At 41.1% G+C, this 20,536-nt stretch overlaps 1 protein-coding gene across 1 annotated transcript; it reads right to left on the bottom strand.

The window, feature by feature from the left end:
* Positions 1–1,871: 1,871 nt before the first annotated feature.
* Positions 1,872–14,031, bottom strand: MGAT4C (MGAT4 family member C). Its single transcript, XM_013947386.2, has 3 exons — positions 13,882–14,031; positions 4,942–5,089; positions 1,872–3,080 (listed from the first exon to the last, which is right to left on the bottom strand). The coding sequence occupies exons 1-3, from the start codon at positions 14,008–14,010 to the stop codon at positions 1,924–1,926; spliced, it is 1,434 nt and encodes a 477-aa protein (XP_013802840.1). The 5' UTR covers positions 14,011–14,031; the 3' UTR covers positions 1,872–1,923.
* Between the last annotated feature and the right edge of the window lie 6,505 nt (positions 14,032–20,536).

Genomic DNA, 20,536 nt, shown 5'->3' with positions numbered 1-20,536 from the left:
TAGCCTGTATTTTTCTTTAAAAAACAATATTTTTCTTTTCAGATTGAAAATCCATGTTGCTTTTAAGATATTTTATCTTTACCAGAATTAGAGATTTAAATGGGAATTATGGAACAAAGAAACAAAGACTCTTCTTTCAGAAAAGGATACTTTTTTGAATTTTGTGGAAGCATTTACTAGATGATTTATTGTAAAATGCATGCTACCTCTGTACAGGGGGATTTGCCAAACCTGGATCTGAATTTAGCAGGATTTATGAATCAGGAAAAGCAATTGGATTGCTTTTTTGTGTAGACTTTTGAATAATTTACCCTTGTGAAATAGCCACATCAGGTTTGGGTGTGCAGAGTACAGTACTTAGTTCACTCTTGGTCAGTGCAGGCATTCTTGAAATTTAATCCTTGCCTCCCAGGTTTAACTAAAACCCATACATGCAATTAGGTGATAACCACAGTATTCATGAGATTAATAATACAATGTTCATCTGTGTCACACTTGACACTTATGGATTTCTTAGTATCTACTGGAAAGAGTCTGGAGAATTTCTTAAAGAAAAAACTTTATAGATTGTGCTAACCCAAATGTATGTGTATGATATAAATCATATAGCTATACAGCCTCCCTCTGTGATACACTAAAAGCCCAGAGCTGATACTGAAGTCATTAGGACTAAGGGAACTTTCCAGCTTTTTGGCTCAAGCCAGGCAAAATAAACTTACAGGAAATAACCAGAGGCAGTGGAAAAACGGATATGAAAATAACATGATCAAGGACTGGAAAACTATGGAAGAAATCAAAGCTAATTTAGAAACATTAATTTTTCATTAAATCAAGATTTTTCATTTTGCATACCATGGAGAAGATTTTTCACAGCTCTGTTGCCTAGAGATCAGCCAGGAAAGACTGGTGATTACCTTCAGTTCCAGTTGCTTAACCTGGTACACAACCATTGCATTCGTATCATATGGATTGGATATAAAATACGGAAGGAATAACAATTCTCAGAAAGTACGCTGAAGTATTCAGCTGTGTGCATATTTCTCACGGGGAGTTCTGCATATGTTGATGGAACAGAAAATGTTGAAGCTGAGATCTGTTCAGATGCTCATCTAAGAGAACAGTGTTGCCCTTGAGGTGCCTGGATTTGATAGTGACATCCGTACTCAAGCAGAATGCTTGCTTACTATGAGGCATTTTGCCTGAATAAGGAGAGTAAATTGGGCCCCTAAGTAATACTGAATCCAAGCAGTGCCTCAATTCAGTGAAAAAAATCAGGAAAAAAAACCCAACCATATTTGTTGAGACAGAATAATAGATGCAATTATCTATTTTTTACATAGTTGTCATGTCAGATTTATAATTTTACATACATTCCCTTTTGAAAAGAAGTTGCAATGATTAGCCACACTATTTTCTTACAGTGCTCGGAATGAAACTGCCAGTACCAGGATGAACTTCCTTGTCACAACTGCCTTTAAAAGAAACACATCACCAATTATTGTACGAACGCATACTACCATAACATTTTAAATTTATATGTGCATAAGATGGAATCCAATTTCTTTTCACAACATATCAGTCATAGCTTTAAACCTTTTGGCACGATAAGGATGTTTTGTTTTGTTTTGTTTTGTCCAGCAGATCTCCCTAAAAGAGAAATGATAATAAAAAAGATTTTGAAGATCTCAAAAGAGGTTTGAGAACTTTGTATTTCCTATAAAATTCAAACTTTTCAACAAATGAGTGTTTATATATTGCCTGGCCAGACTAGTAAAAAATAAATTGCTTTGTTTGTTTTATGATTTCCCCAGAATTTCTGTGTCTTTAGTAAAGAACTGGAAGTCAGTCAGTCTTTCTGGGGAATGGCACCGGTTGGGATCCAGGTGATCATATTCACTCTGTACCTCCTCAGGTGGCTTTGCTTTACTGATTTGGTGGTTGAGAAGTCCAAATGCTAATGCTCCTAATGATCAGCCATTCTTTTTGACTTTTGGTAACAAGTATTCTCATGCAGTTAATATCAAACAGAACCTTGTGCTCTACATCTGTTATTTCAAAGTTTCCATTTTTGAATTCCCCTAGTCTCAAGTAAGTAGTACATTGTCTCCCTTTTTTACTCCCTACAATCTTTTCCCCCACTTCCAAGGCACCATGATGCAAGATGTCATTTTGCCGGTCTTCCGTTCCAGTGACAACTTTAATTTTAGTGATTTTAATGGGCTTTTCAAATACAATCCCGTAGAAGTCTCCAGTAGAAGGAGCTTTGCCCCAGAAGTACTCATCAGTGCTGCTGTAAGCCTTGCTTGCCTCGTAGTTTTCAAATACATTCATGTTGGTGTGCAGGTTTGCAGGTGGGTTGTCAGGGATGTCAAATGACTCCTCTTCAAAATCGTCGTCCTTTAGCTTGTTTTCAGCTCCTTTGTAAGATGAGTAGTATCCCATGTGCTGGAACAGAGATGGCTTAAAACGTATCACTTCCTTTTGAGCTAACAGCCCACGAAAGTGGATCAGGAGCCAATCGCAAGGCATTTCTTGGTAAAACATCAACAAAAAATGGGCCAAGCGTGGGAGGTCATGGGAATGGTAAAGCTTTCCAATATACCCCAATTTGGAGAATTCCAAAGTCACCCAGTAGGATCCTTCTCGTGAGGTAATTACTTTCTTAACAGCAGTCAAAAAGTTCTTCGAGCAGCGAACATCGTCTTCCAGCATCACATAATAGTTAGAAAGATTAGCACAAAAGTTAAGCAGGAAAGCATAATCTACATTTTGTTTGGATCGAAACTTCACCCGGTCTTCTGGGTCATTGTAATTTCTCTTGAGGCCATCCAGTACTGGATAGTACTCCTCAGGGACATGAATAACGATTAATCTGCCTGCAATTACGTGATGAGCAAATTTCTGTGAAATATCCTGGACCATCCCTTCACACCAGGCTGAATCAAAATCCGCCAGCTGCACTACCACTGCAATTTCTTTAAGTTCCTCATAACTTGACTGCTCAAATATGGACTTGATAGTCTCAAGCAAGTAGTTTCCCTTTTTCCGTTTCACAGAGGATAGTCCAATTGTAAGATACCCTGTACAAAAGAGAAGTCAGACATAAACTGAGTATTTGACATTGGAAACCATCTAGCCACAAAGCTACCCTCCGGGGTTGTGCTTATATTAAATAAACCTTTTGAATGGTGAAGTCTAAGTTTGGTATGTGAACTTATTAAACTGCATGCAACAAAGGATACTTATTGCCTTTTCATGAAAGAAGAATTGTATTGCAAGCAAATAGACATATGGAGACTATTGCATCGAACATTCATTTGTTAACTGCAAGGAATGGTGTGAAATGGAAAAAAGCCAAAGCAATGTGCACGTATATGCCTGGTAGGGGAAAAATCCATTTAGACAATGTTGAAGGCTATAAAATCTGCTAAAAGAAAGGGAATTGTGGGTTATGATTCACACAATATCTTTAACTCAAGCCACTGTGAAATACAGCACTAAAGTGTGAGCTAAAGATTAATTGCCAAACTTTGATCATTTTAAGGACTGTACAAGACTACACTTACACCTAACTTTAGTTTTATAAATGTTGCATGGATAATTTCTTTTTGTATTTACATCTTTAACTGAATTTGTCCAATTTTTCCTTGCTAAAATTTCTTCTCCTAACCTTCTTTCAGGACTTAGTGAGCAATTTACAGGAAACTCCCTCTTGCAAGATATAATTTAGATATTATTTTAAAGTAGAAGAGAGAATACAACTGCAAACCTATATTTCTATAAGTAATTTTTAATGCTGTTACATTTTCTTGGTAAGAGCTATATCTTAATTATATGGGATTAATTTTCATATATGCTGTTTTGGAGTCACTACCACTGCATTATTACTAGCAGTCCAAACCAGTTTTTTCAGATGTTTGTTAATATGTCTCCAATTTTGTAACTTCTAATGTAAAAAATGTTAACATTTTATAATTACCAGGGTGTACTTTAGTTGAAACTAACCCAACTTTCTTGAAATAATTTAATCTGTAAAACATTGTGCCCTGATCAATTGTTTCAGAGTTTCCCTCAAAGCTGAAATCTGCTCAAAATGCAGTTGTGCAGTGTAGTACAACCCAGAAGCTATCTACGCTGCCTACACAGCTCCAAATTTCTCAAAACTAATTTGAACAAACTTTACTTTATCGTCTTCTATGAAGATCAGCAACTCACAGATGGTTTTATTTTATCATCGGTGCTTGGACTTCTGAGCCTTGTTTGTGTTTGTGAAGTGATTGATTTGGAACTAAAAGGACACCTGCCTAAAAGCTAGGTATGGCCATCCTTCACAACAGGCCGAAAGTCTTGAATCCTGCCTGAAGTCAAAATAACGAGCTGTTCCTTTTGCAGATGGCTGGGAAACAAATCCTCTTCTACCACCCCCATAATAGCACAATTCCTCTCCCCCATCATCACAGCTAAAGGACAATGAGGTCCATCCACAGCTGCTGGACTGACACAACAGAGGACCAGAAGGACATATCTACCTTGCCTGATCCCAAAGGTACCTTCAACTGGATTTGCTGATTGTATCGGCAGAGGCTGACAGTACGGTCTCAGAAGGTGGCTATCGAGCACCACCAGAGTATGCATAGCTCCTGCTGCCTGAGTATTGGCCAGCGGGTGAGCCACAAAGCATGCTCACATCAGCCATGCAGGGGCTGTATGTAGGAAGACGGCAAGTGGTCAGAAGGTGAACAGGCTGGGGGTCATTCACTGCTAGGGAAGAATTTGCAGCTGTCCATGGACTGCTATCCAGAGACAGCTGTGCCACTAAGCTCTCCAAGACCTTCCCTGTTTAACTGAGCCCCTTCTGCACAGAAATACCACAGGGACTATATGGATTTCACCCATTTTTTAATTACCTCATTTCATAACATTCAGATTGCAGTTACTTACTTTTCCTTGGCAAAGGCGTGCCAGCTAGGTAGCGATAGGAAATGTTTATAGATCCTGAGAAATTAGACAAATCTTTAAAAGTGTGAACATAGCGCTCTGGGTTAAGCTGGTGCGTGGCTGTTTCTCTGATTAATTGCTTGTCCCCTTCCTATTAGTGAGAAAACAAAAAGAATAGGAGAGGGAAAGAGACAGAGAGAAACACATTTGTGAATGCCAGCCAGAGAGAAAACAGGGACAGGCAGGTTTCCAAGAACAACATTTTTCAGTGTCAGCTTTCCTAAAAGCATGTAGATGTCACCTCATTTTTTTTTAAACCCATTACTGAATATCATACATTTTTGGTTACAGGAAAACTACCATAACCCTTCAGATTACGCTAAGAGGAAAAGAAGAAAAAATATTTTGGACAAAAGCTCTGAAAATCCTGTTTTCTGGAAGGACTGAGAACATCAAACTGTTGCCAAAAAATGTTGTAGTGTTCAATATAGGTATAGCAGATTATCATTCGGCATTGGATGACGTAATCTGCATAGATGGTGCAGTGGGAGAGATTTTTTGAAAATGTTTTTAGCGATGTTAAAAAAAAAGGCTGTTGCAAAGGTAACATGAAACTGTGCCCTGACATCCGGCTCACTTTGCCACTTTCCTGAGTAGCTCCAAATCATATTCATGAGCAGAAGTGTTCATCCAGACAGCCAAAGCCTTGGCTGGATTTGGCAAATACTGATGGTAAAGAAAAAAGCAAGTTTATCGCCAGGCCTCCTTTCCCTGTCTTTTGTCTTCCTAGACACTACCCCAGTCGCAGAGAAGTTGCACGGGGAATCGGGAGGCTCCGTCAGCACTGCCCTATCATTAAGCTCACAGAGGTCTCAGGGAAAATCTGTCCCCAGCCCTTAAGCAAGGAGAAAATATCCAACAGGTTGCAGTGTCATGAGACTGAAGTTAAAGGTAAGAATGCTTATTTAATTTACACTGTTTGATTCAAGTCTCTGATGACAAGCCAGTGTATAAATGAGTTTCTTTCTTCTGCTACAATATGTTAATACACCAAAAAGTTCCCAACCTGTCATTAAATGAGAGCCTTGTGCAGTAAACAGTGCTGCTGCTAACAAGAGCAACCGCTCAAACAGTAAACAGCATTCATTTTTTACAGTACAAATATTCAAAAGCAAAAATGTGTCAAGACATGTATTTATTTTATGGCACAAAGAAACATTCCTGTAAACTGATCCTAGGTTCATTCCAAGTTCATTATTTTTCTTTCGTACCATTAGTAAATAATCCACTTCTGAGCTCAGTCGAGATCTTTGGCTAACATCCAGGGGCATCTACCTGCTCTGTTATACTCTCTTGATCTGCAAGGTCACAGAATCACAGAATCGCTGAGGTTGGAAGGGACCTCTGGAGATCATCTAGTCCAACCCCCCTGCTCAAGCAGGGTCACCTAGAGCACATTGCACAGGATTGCATCCAGGTGCGTTTTGAATATCTCCAGAGAAGGAGACTCCACCACCTCTCGGGGCAACCTGTTCCAGTGCTCTGTCACCCTCACAGTGAAAAAGTTTTTCCTCATGTTCAGATGGAATTGTCTGTGTTTCAGTTTGTGCCCGTTGCCTCGCGTCCTGTCGCTCGGCACCACTGAAAAGAGTCTGGTCCCATCCTCTCGACACCCTCCCTTCAGATACTTGTACACGTTGATAAGATCCCCTCTCAGCCTTCTCTTCTCCAAGCTAAACAGGCCCAGCTCTCTCAGTCTTTCCTCATAAGAGAGATGCTCCAGTCCCCTAATCATCTTTGTGGCCCTTCGCTGGACTTGCTCCAGTAGTGCCACATCCCTCTTGTACTGGGGAGCCCAGAACTGGATGCAGTACTCCAGATGTGGCCTCCCCAGGGCTGAGTAGAGGGGGAGAATCACCTCCCTCGACCTGCTGGCAACACTCTTCCTGATGCAGCCCAGGATACCATTGGCCTTCTTGGCCACAAGGGCACATTGCTGGCTCATGCTTAACTTGGTGTCCACCAGCACTCCCAGGTCCTTCTCGGCAGAGCTGCTTTCCAGCAGGTCAACCCCCAACCTGTCCTGGTGCATGGGGTTATTCCTCCCCAGGTGCAGGACCCTGCACTTGCCTTTGTTGAACTTCATGAGGTTCCTCTCCGCCCACCTCTCCAGCCTGTCCAAGTCTCTCTGAATGGCAGCCCAGCCCTCTGGTGCATCGGCCACTCCTCCCAGTTTTGTATCGTCAGCAAAGTTGCTGAGGGTGCACTCTGTGCCTTCATCCAGGTCATTGATGAAGAAGTTGAACAAGACTGGACCCAGGACTGACCCCTGGGGGACACCGCTAGCTACAGGCCTCCAACTAGACTCTGTGCCACTGAGCACAACCCTCTGAGCTCTGCCATTCAGCCAGTTCTCAATCCACCTCACTGTCCACTCATCCAGCCCACACTTCCTGAGCTTGTCTATGAGGATGCTATGGGAGACAGTGTCAAAAGCCTTGCTGAAGTCTAGGTAGACAACATCCACTGCTCTCCCCTCATCTACTCAGCCAGTCATTCCATCCTAGAAGGCTATCAGATTGGTTAGGCATGATTTCCCCTTGGTAAAGCCATGCTGACTACTCCTGATCACCATCTTGTCCTCCACATGCTTGGAGATGGCTTCCAGGATGAGCTGCTCCATCACCTTTCCAGGGATGGAGGTGAGGCTGACTGGCCTGTAGTTCCCTGGGTCCTCCTTCTTGCCCTTTTTGAAGACTGGGGTGACATTGGCTTTCTTCCAGTCTTCAGGCACCTCTCCTGTTCTCCATGACCTTTCAAAGATGATGGAGAGTGGCTTAGCAACGACATCCGCCAGCTCCCTCAGCACTCGTGGGTGCATCCCATCAGGGCCCATGGATTTGTGGGTGTCAAGTTTGCTTAAATGATCTCTAACCCACTCCTCCTCCACCAAGGGAATGTCTTCCTCTCTCCAGACTTTCTCTCTTGCCTCCAGGATCTGGGGTTCCTGAGGGCTGGCCTGAGCAGTAAAGACTGAAGCAAAGAAGGCATTCAGTAACTCTGCCTTCTCTGTATCCTTTGTCACCAGGGCACCCACCCCATTGAGCAAAGGGCCCACATTTTCCCTAGTCTTCCTCTTGCTGCTGATGTATTTGAAGAAGCCCTTCTTGCTGTCCTTGACATCTCTAGCCAGATTTAATTCCAAACGGGCCTTAGCCTTCCTCGTCGCATCCCTGCATACTCTGACAATGTTCCTATATTCCTCCCAAGTGGCCTGTCCCCCTTTCCACTTTATGTATACTTCCTTCTTCTGGTTGAGTTTTGCCAGGAGCTCCTTGCTCATCCATGCAGGTCTCCTGCCTCCTTTGCTTGACTTCCTACTCATAGGGATGCACCGCTCTTGAGCCTGGAGGAAGTGATGTTTGAATATTAACCAGCTCTCTTGAACACTCCTTCCTTCTAGGGCCCTCACCCATGGGATTCCTCCAAGTAGGTCCCTGAAGAGGACAAAGTTTGCTCTCCTGAACTCCAGGGTTGCGATCCTACTTGGTGCCCTGCTGCCTCCTCGCAGGATCCTGAACTCCACCATCTCATGGTCACTGCAGCCAAGGCAGCCCCTGACCTTCACATCTTCCACCAGTCCTTCTTTGTTTGTTAGTACGAGGTCCAGCAGCACACCTCTCCTTGTTGGCTCCTCCACCACCTGTGTCAAGAAGTTGTCACCAATGCTCTGCAGGAACCTCCAGGACTGTTTGTGCCTAGCTGTGTTGTCTTTCCAGCAGATATCGGGGTGGTTGAAGTCCCCCATGAGAACCAGGGCCTGGGATCGTGAGGCTACTTCCAGCTGTCTGTAGAAGGCCTCATCGACTTCCTCATCCTGATCAGGTGGCCTGTAGTAAACACCCACAACAGTGTCACCCATGCTAGCCTGCCCTTTGATCCTTACCCATAAGCTCTCGACTCGCTCTTCATCCACCCCTAGGCACAGCTCAATACATTCCAGTTGCTCTCTCACATCAAGAGCAACTCCACCACCTCGCTTGCCTGGCCTGTCTTTCCTAAAAAGCACGTAGCCATCCATGACAGCACCCCAGTCATGCGAGCTATCCCACCATGTCTCTGTAATGGCAATGAGATCATGGCCCTGCGACCACACACAGATCTCTAGTTCTTCCTGTTTGTTCCCCATGCTGCGTGCATTGGTGTACAGGCATTTCAGGGAGGTGATCGAGCATGCAGGTTTCCCAGGAGGGATACCAGAGGATCCTCCATAGGCACATCCCATGCGCACTTCCCTGGCTGCATTCACCTGCTGGAGGCATCCTGACTTGAGCAGTCTTTTGCCAGCTACCCTGGCACTATAACTCTCCCCTTCCCCCATCTTTCCTAGTTTAAAGCCCTCCTTACCAGGTTGGCCAACCTGTTGGCAAAGACCCGCGTGCCCCGCCTCGTGAGGTGGATCCCATCTCTCACCATCAGTTGTCGATCTTCAAACAGGGTCCCGTGGTCGTAGAAACCAAAACCCTGTTGCCAACACCAGCGGCGCAGCCAGTCGTTAACCTGGAAAGTCCGTCTCCTCCTCCTCTCATCCATCCCCCTCACTGGCAGGATTGAGGAGAAGATGACCTGGGCTCCCAGACCCTTGACCACCATCCCCAGAGCTCTGAAATCCTGCTTGATGGTCTCCAGTTTGCCCTTGGTGTCATTGGCGCCCACATGGAAGAGCAGCAGTGGGTAATAGTCCGAAGAATGGACGAGCCTAGGCAGTCTTTGCATGACATCTCTCACACGAGCCCCCGGCAGGCCACAAACCTCTCTAGACAAGAGGTCAGGTCAGCAGATAGATGCCTCTGTCCCCTGTAGCAGGGAGTCCCCCACAACAATCACCCGCCGCTTTTTCCGGGTGTTCCGGCAGGGCACAGGGTCTGTTGTCCCAGGTACTTCCCTGGCAGCCATGCCCATCTCCTCCTCATCCTGGAGGGCACTAAACCTGTTCTTCAGCTTCAGGTCTTCAGGAGGAGTAGGAGCCTTTCTCCTCCCACGAGCAGTGACCAGTTTCCAGCCTTCTTCTACGGTGTTATGAGGTACCATTTCACACGGCACAGAGCCCTCTGGCAACTCCACTGCTGCAGGGGGTTGGGACTCCTGGAGCTGTACAGTCTCCGAGAATACCCTGTCTATCTCTTGCTCTGCTTCTCGGATGCTGCGCAGCCTACTGACCTCCTCCCGTAACTCCCTTACCTGACGACACAACTCGTCAACAGCAGCACACCTCCTGCAGGAGAGCTGGCTGCCAGCCCAGGCCTCCCGGAGAGGCCCCAAGGACTCCCTGCAGCCTGAGACCTGTAGAGCCGCATCTACTGTCAGAGGGTCGGTCTGGGTCCCAGCCTCCGACACAGCAACTCCAACAGCCACTGGGGAACGCGCTCTGCGGCGTGTCACGACCATACTTGAGGAAGCGTACACCACAGGGAACAGAAACGAAGGTACCTTCACGCGTCCCTTCGCGCGCCCTTCTGCGCGAACTGCTGCGCAAACTGCTGCGTCTGTTCGCTGCCTCTGTTAGCTGCGCTCTCTTTGAATAATTTCTTTCTAGTGCTGCTACGCTACTTTGCATTAGCTTATAAGTTATGAGATGAAGGTTTATGTTGATCAGATTCAAGATTAAATGTCAGTCAATGGCCTAGCAAGAGACTGTGCTGAAACTTCAGGAGATTTTCCTGGAAACTGGTCAAATTAAAAAAAGAAAACAACAACAATGTGCTGGTTCCAAATATTTTTTTTGACAGAGTCTTTCCATAATGTCAAAACATCCTGTGCCATCAGTTCCAGAATGGAACACTGAAATTCCTCATTTCATAAGTAGCTTTGGAATGGAAACCCATGTTGTTGAGGTTCTTCTACATAAAAAGTTATAAAATGTTTAGAAAAAGAGAATGTCAGGACAGTGTTTTGATTTTAACAAACAAAATATTTGAACTGACCACAAACGTTTTTCTTTTTTTTCCTCTTTAAGAAATGCCTTTTGTGGGTAACAACCCCTTTTGTTTTTGTTGTTTTCATGCCTTTTTTGAGTGGAAAACAAAACTAAAATAAGGAATTTTCCATAAATTTAAAAAACCTGGTTCTTCTCTCTCTGATTACTGTGCAGAGGTCAGTGAAGCTTAACAGCTTGATCAGCTTTCTTTAGCTCTCTTCTCTAATTTTTTTCTGTCTTGGTTCTTGATTTCCTCTATTAATTAACTACTATCTTATATTCTGTTGTTTTCTGGAACCTGGGAAGCTCCTGTGGGTGTTGCAGGGAGTAGGAGTGCTCCATTCTTTACAGAGATATTCTGCTCCACTAAGGTTGCTGTGTCAGCTATGATGCTATTACTGTTTCATACAGCCCAACACAATTAGTACTCATTGAAGTATTAGGAAGGCATGCTGCACTGACAGTTCACTTACAACTCAGAGTATGTATGAAAAATCACTGCAAATCATACAGATATAATGATCTAGCTTATATTAATTCAGCATGTCTTCAAAATGTTTGATCAGATGTGATAACACGCACTGCAGACAAAGCATTTGAAGCTTTCCTGCTGGCATATCTACAGCAGCACTACATACCATCTACTGAAGATACTTAAGAAATTTCCCCCTGTGGGCCCTTACTTTGCAGTCCCACAACAAATGCCCTGCAGGAAAGACTGAAGGCATTCTTGAGACATGTGAGAGTTTCTAAATGAAAAGGGAAAGTTCTCCTCTCTCTTCTGATGATTTGCCACAGTGCATCACACTTTTTCAATCTGTTTTCCTGAAGAAGTTTTACTGATTTCATCTTGCATCTGGAGAAAGAGATGACAGCCCCACATCCCTTTGTACAGCTTGCTCTCTGAGACTTGGAAGAGAAGGTATGGGACCAAATACACCCTTCTTCTATCTGTTACCTGGAAGAGATATTCCAGCAGGAGACTAATTATAGTTAGAAAGTCAGAGGGCCTTCATGGCTCTGAAGACTTTCAAATTCCCTTTTCCTGAGGTGTTAGCCTGCTGTCCTTGAAGGGCATACTTGAGAATACATCTCCTCACCTCTGACACTGAAACTGCTTATCTTTTACCTTAGCAGAGGAAACACACCAGGCAGGGTAACAGAGCTGTCAGACGCGGTCAGGGAAGTTGAAAGTAAAAATAAATAAATAAACTAAAAAGTCAGAACCCTAACACATTTGAAAAATGCTTGATGGACCGTAAAGGTATCAAGAGATCTGGGAGAACTGTCAAGAGATTTGGCAAGAGACTTGACTGGGAGCTACATGAACGCAAACATGCCAGAACTGTTATGAGAGAAGCAATGAAAGAAAGTGAATTTCTAAAACAGGAAAAAAAAGAGCAAATTAGGAAGAAGACATGGAGCCATCTGGGGATCTGGCAAACAGGATGGGAAAAGATTTAAAAAACAAACCAAGAGGAACACCATTAGCAGTGATAATAAAAGCACTTTCAGAAGCATCTGGGGGACTTTGAAGCAATTAGTGATAGAAGAAGAAGCAGGGAGAATGCCACTGGAGGGAAAAAAAAAATGTGGTAAGCCAGGTCAAATTTGATCACAACCAAGAAATGATGAATTAATAAAACATAGTGCAAAACCTTAGTGCAAGTACTGTTAGAAAAAGCAATATATCTGTAATGGAGTAACATGATAAAAGCATGGTTTTTCTTTTGAATTATTTAAGAAGCACTAGGATAGCCTTAATAATTTTATAATATTAACAATATTATTAGAACTAATGTTATAAGTAAAATATTTTAGTTTCAGGTCAAGTTATCTATGATTCTGCTAAATTCATTTAAGGATTTTATTATGTATGTATTACGCATTTCTTATATTATGATGCTGCTTTTCAGACCCAACTGAAATCAAACTTCACTTTCCAGAGCGTTGGAAAGTCCCTATTGCCCCAATCAGATGTGTCAGACATAGTGGATCAGAAAACCACTCAGTAGGTGATCATGATCATGATTCATGATCTAGAAAAAGCACTGTCTCATCTTATCACAGTATTACATATGTAGTTTAGTCATTTGACTATTTGCAAGTTCCAGTTATTAAGCAACTGTGTCCTTCTACTGGGCCCAGTCCAATTTCCAATGGCCTGGAAGTTCAGTACGTTAATGAATACAACAGAACCTACTTGGCAGTGAGAGTCCCATAGGTTATATATAAACTTCAGGGTTATAGTACCTTGTCGGTAGTCTATTATTGAAAATCCTAACTCAGATCTTTCAATAAATCTTTGTTAAAATCATAAAATTACACTATACACCATTTATATCTAATTGTTAACTTTGTAACACTGAACTTGCCAGGCTTAAATCTGCGATACAGAACATGAGAAAAAAACAGAATAAAAGCACTAAAAAGAAATTATTCATGCAAGCAGCTTAAAATAATACAGAAGAAGTGCAAATTCTCTTCTATTAACTATATTTTTATAGTCTTGCTTAATACAATATTCACAGGTGGGATATTCGCAGTCTGGACTGAAAATGGAGCTCCTAGTCATATGGATATTCCAGATGTAGATAATTTTATCATTAAAATTGAGAGAAATTCAAAAGAATGTGAAATACAGGAAATGTTTTGACTCTAAGATATCTGATAGAGATAGCTCCATGTTTTTCTACATTCACTACCTATTTTCCTATACTCGCAATAAATAATGCTATATTTTATTTCTGTAAAAAGGACTGTTAGGATCTTACTGGCACACTCTGTGTATTGTATATAAGGATAAGATGGATTGGTCATAAAGGACATGTTTTGAGGATACTCCACTGCCAATGGTACACTAACCGTGGGAAACTGCAGGAATTATGAACTCAGCTGCTTCACTGAGGATTTATCCTGTTCTGTTTGTTTGTTCCAGCATCATTTCTTCTGTCTAAGACACTTACCAAAACATAACCATCTTCAATGTACAAGTTCATGAACAGCAAGCAAATGACAAGGACTCCTAAGAATGATACTGCTGATCGTTTCCGCAAGCATCTCATTTTATCGAAATATTTCAAGTTGTTTCTCATGTGAAGAAGGGCGTGCAGTAGTGTTACCTGTGAAAGAAAACCATAGAGTTACAATAGCTGTTCATCTATTTGATAATTATGATCGTACATCAACTTACCTTCAGATGTATCAAATCCCTTTAAATATTTATAGAATATATGGGATTCATTTAATCTAAACATGGCCATCTTCAAGTTAAACATGTAGACCTAATTATAATTTAAGCTCTCTTTTTTTGTCAATAAAGAAAAAGCTTGATTCCTCCTAGCCATTTTATGCTAAGATGAAACTATATGGTCCTGCCATTGGTCCACTACGTGCACCAGCAGTCCAATTCCCCATGTACAACTTTGTCACATCCCAGCTCAATGGCAGAAGATGCACCCTTTCCCTGTGCATCTGGATTTCCTTCCAAAGACAGGCCAACAGGTGGGGAAGAAGCTATTGTATGACCCTATTCCCTCGCCAGTTGGAAAAGCCTGCATATCAGAACTGCCGGACACATATGAGGTTGATCCTCCCTGCACTGAAGATGCAAGTGGGTGCACATCCCAGCACCAAGCCTGTGGACCATCCATCAGCCTTAGACATCTGCACCAGGGTGGAATGACTCTCTCTGGAGGTGCTATTTTCTCCACTGACTTTAGAGAAGAGAGGGATGACTACCTTAGTTAAGCAAAGTGAATCCCATTCCCAGCTATTAAATCATAAGCATTAACCTGTGTAGGACTCCATGTGTTTAAACAAGATATGGCCACAAACTTAAAAAAAAAACCAAAAAAATAGACTCCAGATCAGACTGCCAAAATTCTGAGGAATTCTTAATTGAAAAGTAGATTAAAAACTTTTCATTTATATTCTTATTGCTATTGCCCATGACAATGTCTGATTTGTCTATGAAATGTAATATATTGAAGCCACATATGAACAGAAACCTTAAAGCTCTACTAACCTATGTAAAGTAGTAAATAGCACTGCATGGCACTGCATGTACAACAGTTAAACCCTATATTTGAAGTATGGACTTACTAATACTTACAATTTTAAAAGTACTGAATATCTAAACTGACAGAAAATAGGCCCAAGGATGAGTTCTGTAGACTAATTTTTATGCCATATTGAGAATTTTTAGGACAAAAAACATAAAAACCCCTTCTAAGTGCAAAATTCAATCCATAGATGCTTTGCCAAAATGATTAACTATATCTAACCGTGTAAAGAATGAGTCCATTAGAATCTAGAGAACAGGGGTGTACATATGTCAAGTATTACTAATGCAAACACTAAACTGCTAGGTGTAGTCCATATAGATCCAAGGTGAACTTTAGTGGTTTAGCACATCATGTTGCGCAGCAGATCATGTTGTACACAACATGATTTAAAAAGAACAACTTATATGTTGCACAAAGCAAAAAAAAAAAAAAAAAGTAATAATGAATATCAATATATATTTGATGAATTGACCAGGCCTGTCAGTCTGCATTTATTTAAGTGTGGGCAGAAATGCAAAGAATTTATCATCCTGAAGTTCAAAAAGCCCTCTTAGATTACAGTAACACTTTCCTTCTTCTTAATGCATTATGAAAATAAGCATCAGCAAGAAGACAGATTTTTATCCTTAGAAGCCAAATTCTATCCTTAGGCTAATTCCATCCATAGGAAAAGAACAAAACATGCCCATATTCTGATATTAACAATGTGTTTCTAGCTGAGTGTGCTCAAAGTCATGTGGACTATTATGAATGTACTTTCAGAGACATAAAAAAAATTTCTGTAAGACAGCTCATTTTCCCCCTAGTAGAATACAGAACATTCCATCCTTGTTTTTTTCATATGTGATTCAACTTTATATTAACAGTTATTAATATATTGCAGGTACTCCATTTATTTTGTTGTAGAATAATGTCTTGAAGAGTTAAAAACACCCTAGGTTTCTTTTATAAACTTTAAATTTTGCTAATGGTTTGCTAATGGCACATTTGTGGAAATGAAATTTGAATTTCACCTTTAAGTTTCCTGTAAGCATCTGATGCTGGAAATGTTACTCAGCAGTACCAATTTTGCAGCTACATCTACACAGTTGGGCATCCTGCTTGCTTTGTTTTGGATGAGATTTACAAGTGAATTCAGGACAGAATGTGTAGTTTATACATACTTCTATACCACAATGCAGCAATGAGGAAAAGGGGATTTGGCTTGCTTCTGATCCTATTTGATAAAGGCTACCAGAAGGTTGTGCAGCAGATGAACCTACCTGGACATAAAAGGACCGTGGTTCTCCAAATGCTTCCCCCACACACCAGTGACAGCAGTGGTGTCTACTGCATGTCTGAGGATTGCAGCAGACTCAGAGAATACCCTAACAATTTGTGTGGAAATGAGAAATTGTTCTGTTTTAGAACACACCATTATACATGCATAGCTTGTTTTTTGTTGTTGTTTTTTTTTTTCCTCACAGTATATCTGTTTCTATTCAAAGCAATACACTCTTTAGAAGCTGATCAGAGGATCACTGGATGGATTAGATATTGACTTTTCAGAGAATGGCATGAGCTAGCCTGACTACCGAAATTTCAAGTAGTTAGGCTTGGAGCACTTACAGCCACTAGCAACTCCTGGGATAACATATGGAGATGCACCACAGTTGCACACACTAGAATTTTCCTTTGGAAAACTTTGGAATGAGTAAGTGTTTTCTTAGTCACAGAATTACTACACGTGCTGTATTGGCTGATCTGCAGTAGTACACAGTTCCCTACTCTTGGGTCTAAGTAGTCTGACCAAAGTCACTAAGTGTGAGGGCGCTGACTCAAAACTATGTTTGCTGGTATAGCTTGTTTATCTTTTCCCAAGCAGTTTTCATTAGATCATTTCATCTTTAGATTAGGAACAGAAGTTGAGGGAATTATACAGGTGAGACTGGAGGCACATAGTACTGATGCTGATGTACAGAAAGAGAAGAGCTCAATCTGGCTACTATTTAGAAGAAAACTCTTGCATTTTTCTTGTGTTGGTTTCACATGAAGTCATTGCAACACTAGTGTTTTGCAAACAGAGCCCTCGAAACAGCTGAAGGCAAAGTACAGTTCTAATATTGCTTATTCCTTCGTGATCTTATTTACATACTCATACCAACTTAAGGAACAGAAGAGAAGGACACGGCAATTACGGCGCAACCTGCTACAGCCGCCAGGTCCCCGGAGAAGGCATGGACGCGTTCACTGACAGCAGATGGCAGTGCGGACGCGCGCTCGCCAGCCTTCAACCAGCTCCCAAAGCTCCTTCTTCAAACCAGTCTGTCTGAAGGTACTGTTCGGCATACTTGTATTGTGAGCTTTTAGTATAACGACCTGCACAGACTCAAACATGCAGACAGAATTCTTTACATTTTCCTAGAACTGTTTCTTTTTACAGCTATTTCCAGCCTGCAACATTGCATTATGGAACATAAAGCAAGTGAAATTTGTGATAAAAAAAGGTAAATTTTGTCTTGGGTGTAGGTCATGTCAGTAATTTTTTGAAAAATAGATTTAGAACTTTCCACAGTGAGATCTCCAGTGTTCCTTAAAACATTTGAATAGAAGATTCACTATTACTCAAAACTAAGACTCTGATTAAAAAAAAAAAAAGGCTTCAATTCTTCAACATTCAACTCTGAAACCACGGTTCTGCTCAAAAATTTCATGCCTTCATTATTCATGCATAATTAAATAGATATAAGAATGGTATAACTGTAATTGGTTTCATAAAGCCATCAATAAGCAACTAAATGTAATACTTAATATAAATGCATGAATTTTAACTTTTTTTTCCTTTATAAATGAGATGCATTGGTTTCCTCACTCTCTCTTTCCAGATCCCAAATGCATATCTGTATACACACATACATAGGTAGCTTTGCACAGCAAAATGAATCCATATTTCTATTGATTCCATAAACTGATACAGCATTGAAAAGACAATGAGCTAAAATAAACAACATCCCTTCACAGTATTGAAGAAGCTGCTCTTCATAGAACCTGCAAAGGTGTGAAAGCTGTGTAAAGACCAAGACTGATTTTCACATGATAATGTGCTGCTTTCCCTTGAAAAAGTTACATCGCACAGTAGAATTTCAAAAATTGTTGGTTTAAAAAGCAAAATCAAAATGACCTTTAATAAGAATCTGATCTTAATGCACCAAGTCCTTGAAGTCAAAAAATGTGTTAAACTTTTTTAAACATCTCTCAGTTGTGGTGTCAATGTAGCTTTTCCCAAGAAGAAAAAGTGAGTCAAAGTAAGATTTTTCTTCCTTATCCTCTTTTTCAGAGATTTTTTCACCAGCCCCATAATAACTTCTCCATCACACACACTTGCAAGGTCACTGTGGTCAAACATTTCATGTTCAATCCACCTTCTTCATTGCTTTTGATCATACTAGTGATTTGTCCTTTGTCCAGATTTCAGAGATTATTGTTTACATTCCTGAACTATTTTCTCCTCAAAACAGTATGTAAAAGGGCCCTATGGAGTTCCTTTACTCATAAGTGTGGCCAACCTGAGTTAGTGACCTAACCTAACATAACCAGTACAGTAAAAACTGCTTTTATCTATAGATGTACAGGCGTGTAGCAACAAGGTCCTCTTTGTATATTTTGCACGTGCTTGAGTGCTATGCCCCAGCAACTCAGGAAAAGTTGCTTATTTGTAGAGGAACTGATGGCTGTCAGAAATGTCAACTGCATTATATTTAGACTATAATATTTCCAAATCAGCTGTGCAGTTTTGTCTGTCACTGCAAAGTCTGTATTCCAGGAGGTACAGCAGAGCAGATCCCCTACCACATTTATTATACCAACAAAATCCATAGATAACACACAAAAAAGCATGATTGGATTATTAAACCCCTGTGAGCTTTACTGCAATCCCTGATTTAACTAAGATGCTCTGAAGCGGGTTCTTCATCCCTCAGCCTTGTGACATACCATTCCACCATTGTGTAACTGAATTGCTTTACTTGCACTTCTTAATGCATGTCCAATTTGTTTTTCTGCTTTTCTTTTTGGAAGGCTGCACATGATGCCCCAAGGGTTGCATTCAATCCACTTTACAAAGTGAGAGATTGAAAAAAAGGAAACACTTCCAGAAAAAAAAGGGGGAAAAATCCAGCAAAATATAAAGGATTTTTTGTACATATTAAATTCTGCATCAAGGTCTGGAATATCTGTGTTTGCATGTGTCATATTCTTCTTATACATGATGAAAAAAAGAAAGCCCTGAGTCATCATACATATTTGAGCTACGGCTGGTAGTGAACTGGAAAATTGTAATGGATAGACTATTCCATCCAGCTCACATAGACTCCCAACAAGATTCACCGTCTGTCTTACCAAAAGCTTGAAAGTATGTATAAAACGTTTAAGGCTGACAGGCAGGAGGTTTGCTGTCACTGGCAGCAGGAAAGTAACAATTGGTGTAGGGGAAAGGAAAGTTTAGCTCAGAATGAGGCTAGCAAATCCAGGAGCTGAAATGGGGGTTTTAAGTTGGACTAGAGCATGCTTTTTTAGATGGCTTGTCATTGTTTGTGTAGGGCTCAAAATGAACAGTTTAAAGAGTCTTATGTCTTCTGGAACTTGTATTCTAGATAAAGCAACTCAAAAATGAGGTATATGAGTGGGTAGATTACTTAAAACTAGCACTGTTGGAAAGATGGGCAAAAGAAGTGGATTTTAGAAAGAGATTTGAAAGGTATTTTGATGCCTGACCCACAGAACATGAGACACTTTCAAAAATTGGTGTAGCTTATAGAAATACACACAACCCAATAGTTTGGAGGTGGGGGTTTAAATCCTCCAGCCAGGGCAAGTTACAAAAAAATTCAGAAAAGTAAAGAGCTTAAATTTGATATGGAGATATAGAGATTTGATATGGAGGACAAATTGGCTTCCCTGTCTGATGGCTTCAGAGTGACATGGAACAGTACTAGAAAAGTTACTTTGGCTGTAGTGCTCTGAGCAAAATGTAGAGTATATTTCTTGGCATGGAGGAATCAAGTAAAATCAAAGCAAAGCAAATACTAAGATGTGAGAAGATGCATTGACTCAGATGGTAGAGCACAATCTAAACCACTGGATGGATGGCAATGCATACCACTGGATATGTTTTATCAACTATATTGTAGTGTAAAAAATGGATTTTAGAAGAATATAGATAATGAGTTGACAGGATGTGGCAAGAGCCTGGAAGGCAAGAATAAATGACAAAGAAATCTGAACGAGCCCACAAGTTCTGCTCTTCAGAGACAAGGGATGTGGAATAAAGAAAAACGTGCACAAAGAGGCAAGGGAGAGCTCACCATTACATCCAGAGTGAGCCAGCTTAGAAACAGGTGGGGGCAGGGGGAAGGCTTGGGCTGAATCAGAAACACAGACAGAAATGCCTGAGCATTGAGAACAACACTGGGCATGAGGAACTGGAGGAAAGAATTTAGAGAAAGACAAGAATATGGATTGAGTATCAAATCTTGGCGGGATAGGGATAAGTGATAATGGGGGAGCCAAAATAACA

This window comes from Apteryx mantelli, chromosome 1 (genome assembly GCF_036417845.1).
Source record: "Apteryx mantelli isolate bAptMan1 chromosome 1, bAptMan1.hap1, whole genome shotgun sequence".
In the NCBI taxonomy this organism is placed as follows: domain Eukaryota; kingdom Metazoa; phylum Chordata; class Aves; order Apterygiformes; family Apterygidae; genus Apteryx; species Apteryx mantelli.
The sequence above is the reverse complement of the archived record's forward strand: the minus strand, read 5'-3'. Positions and strand labels throughout refer to the sequence as shown.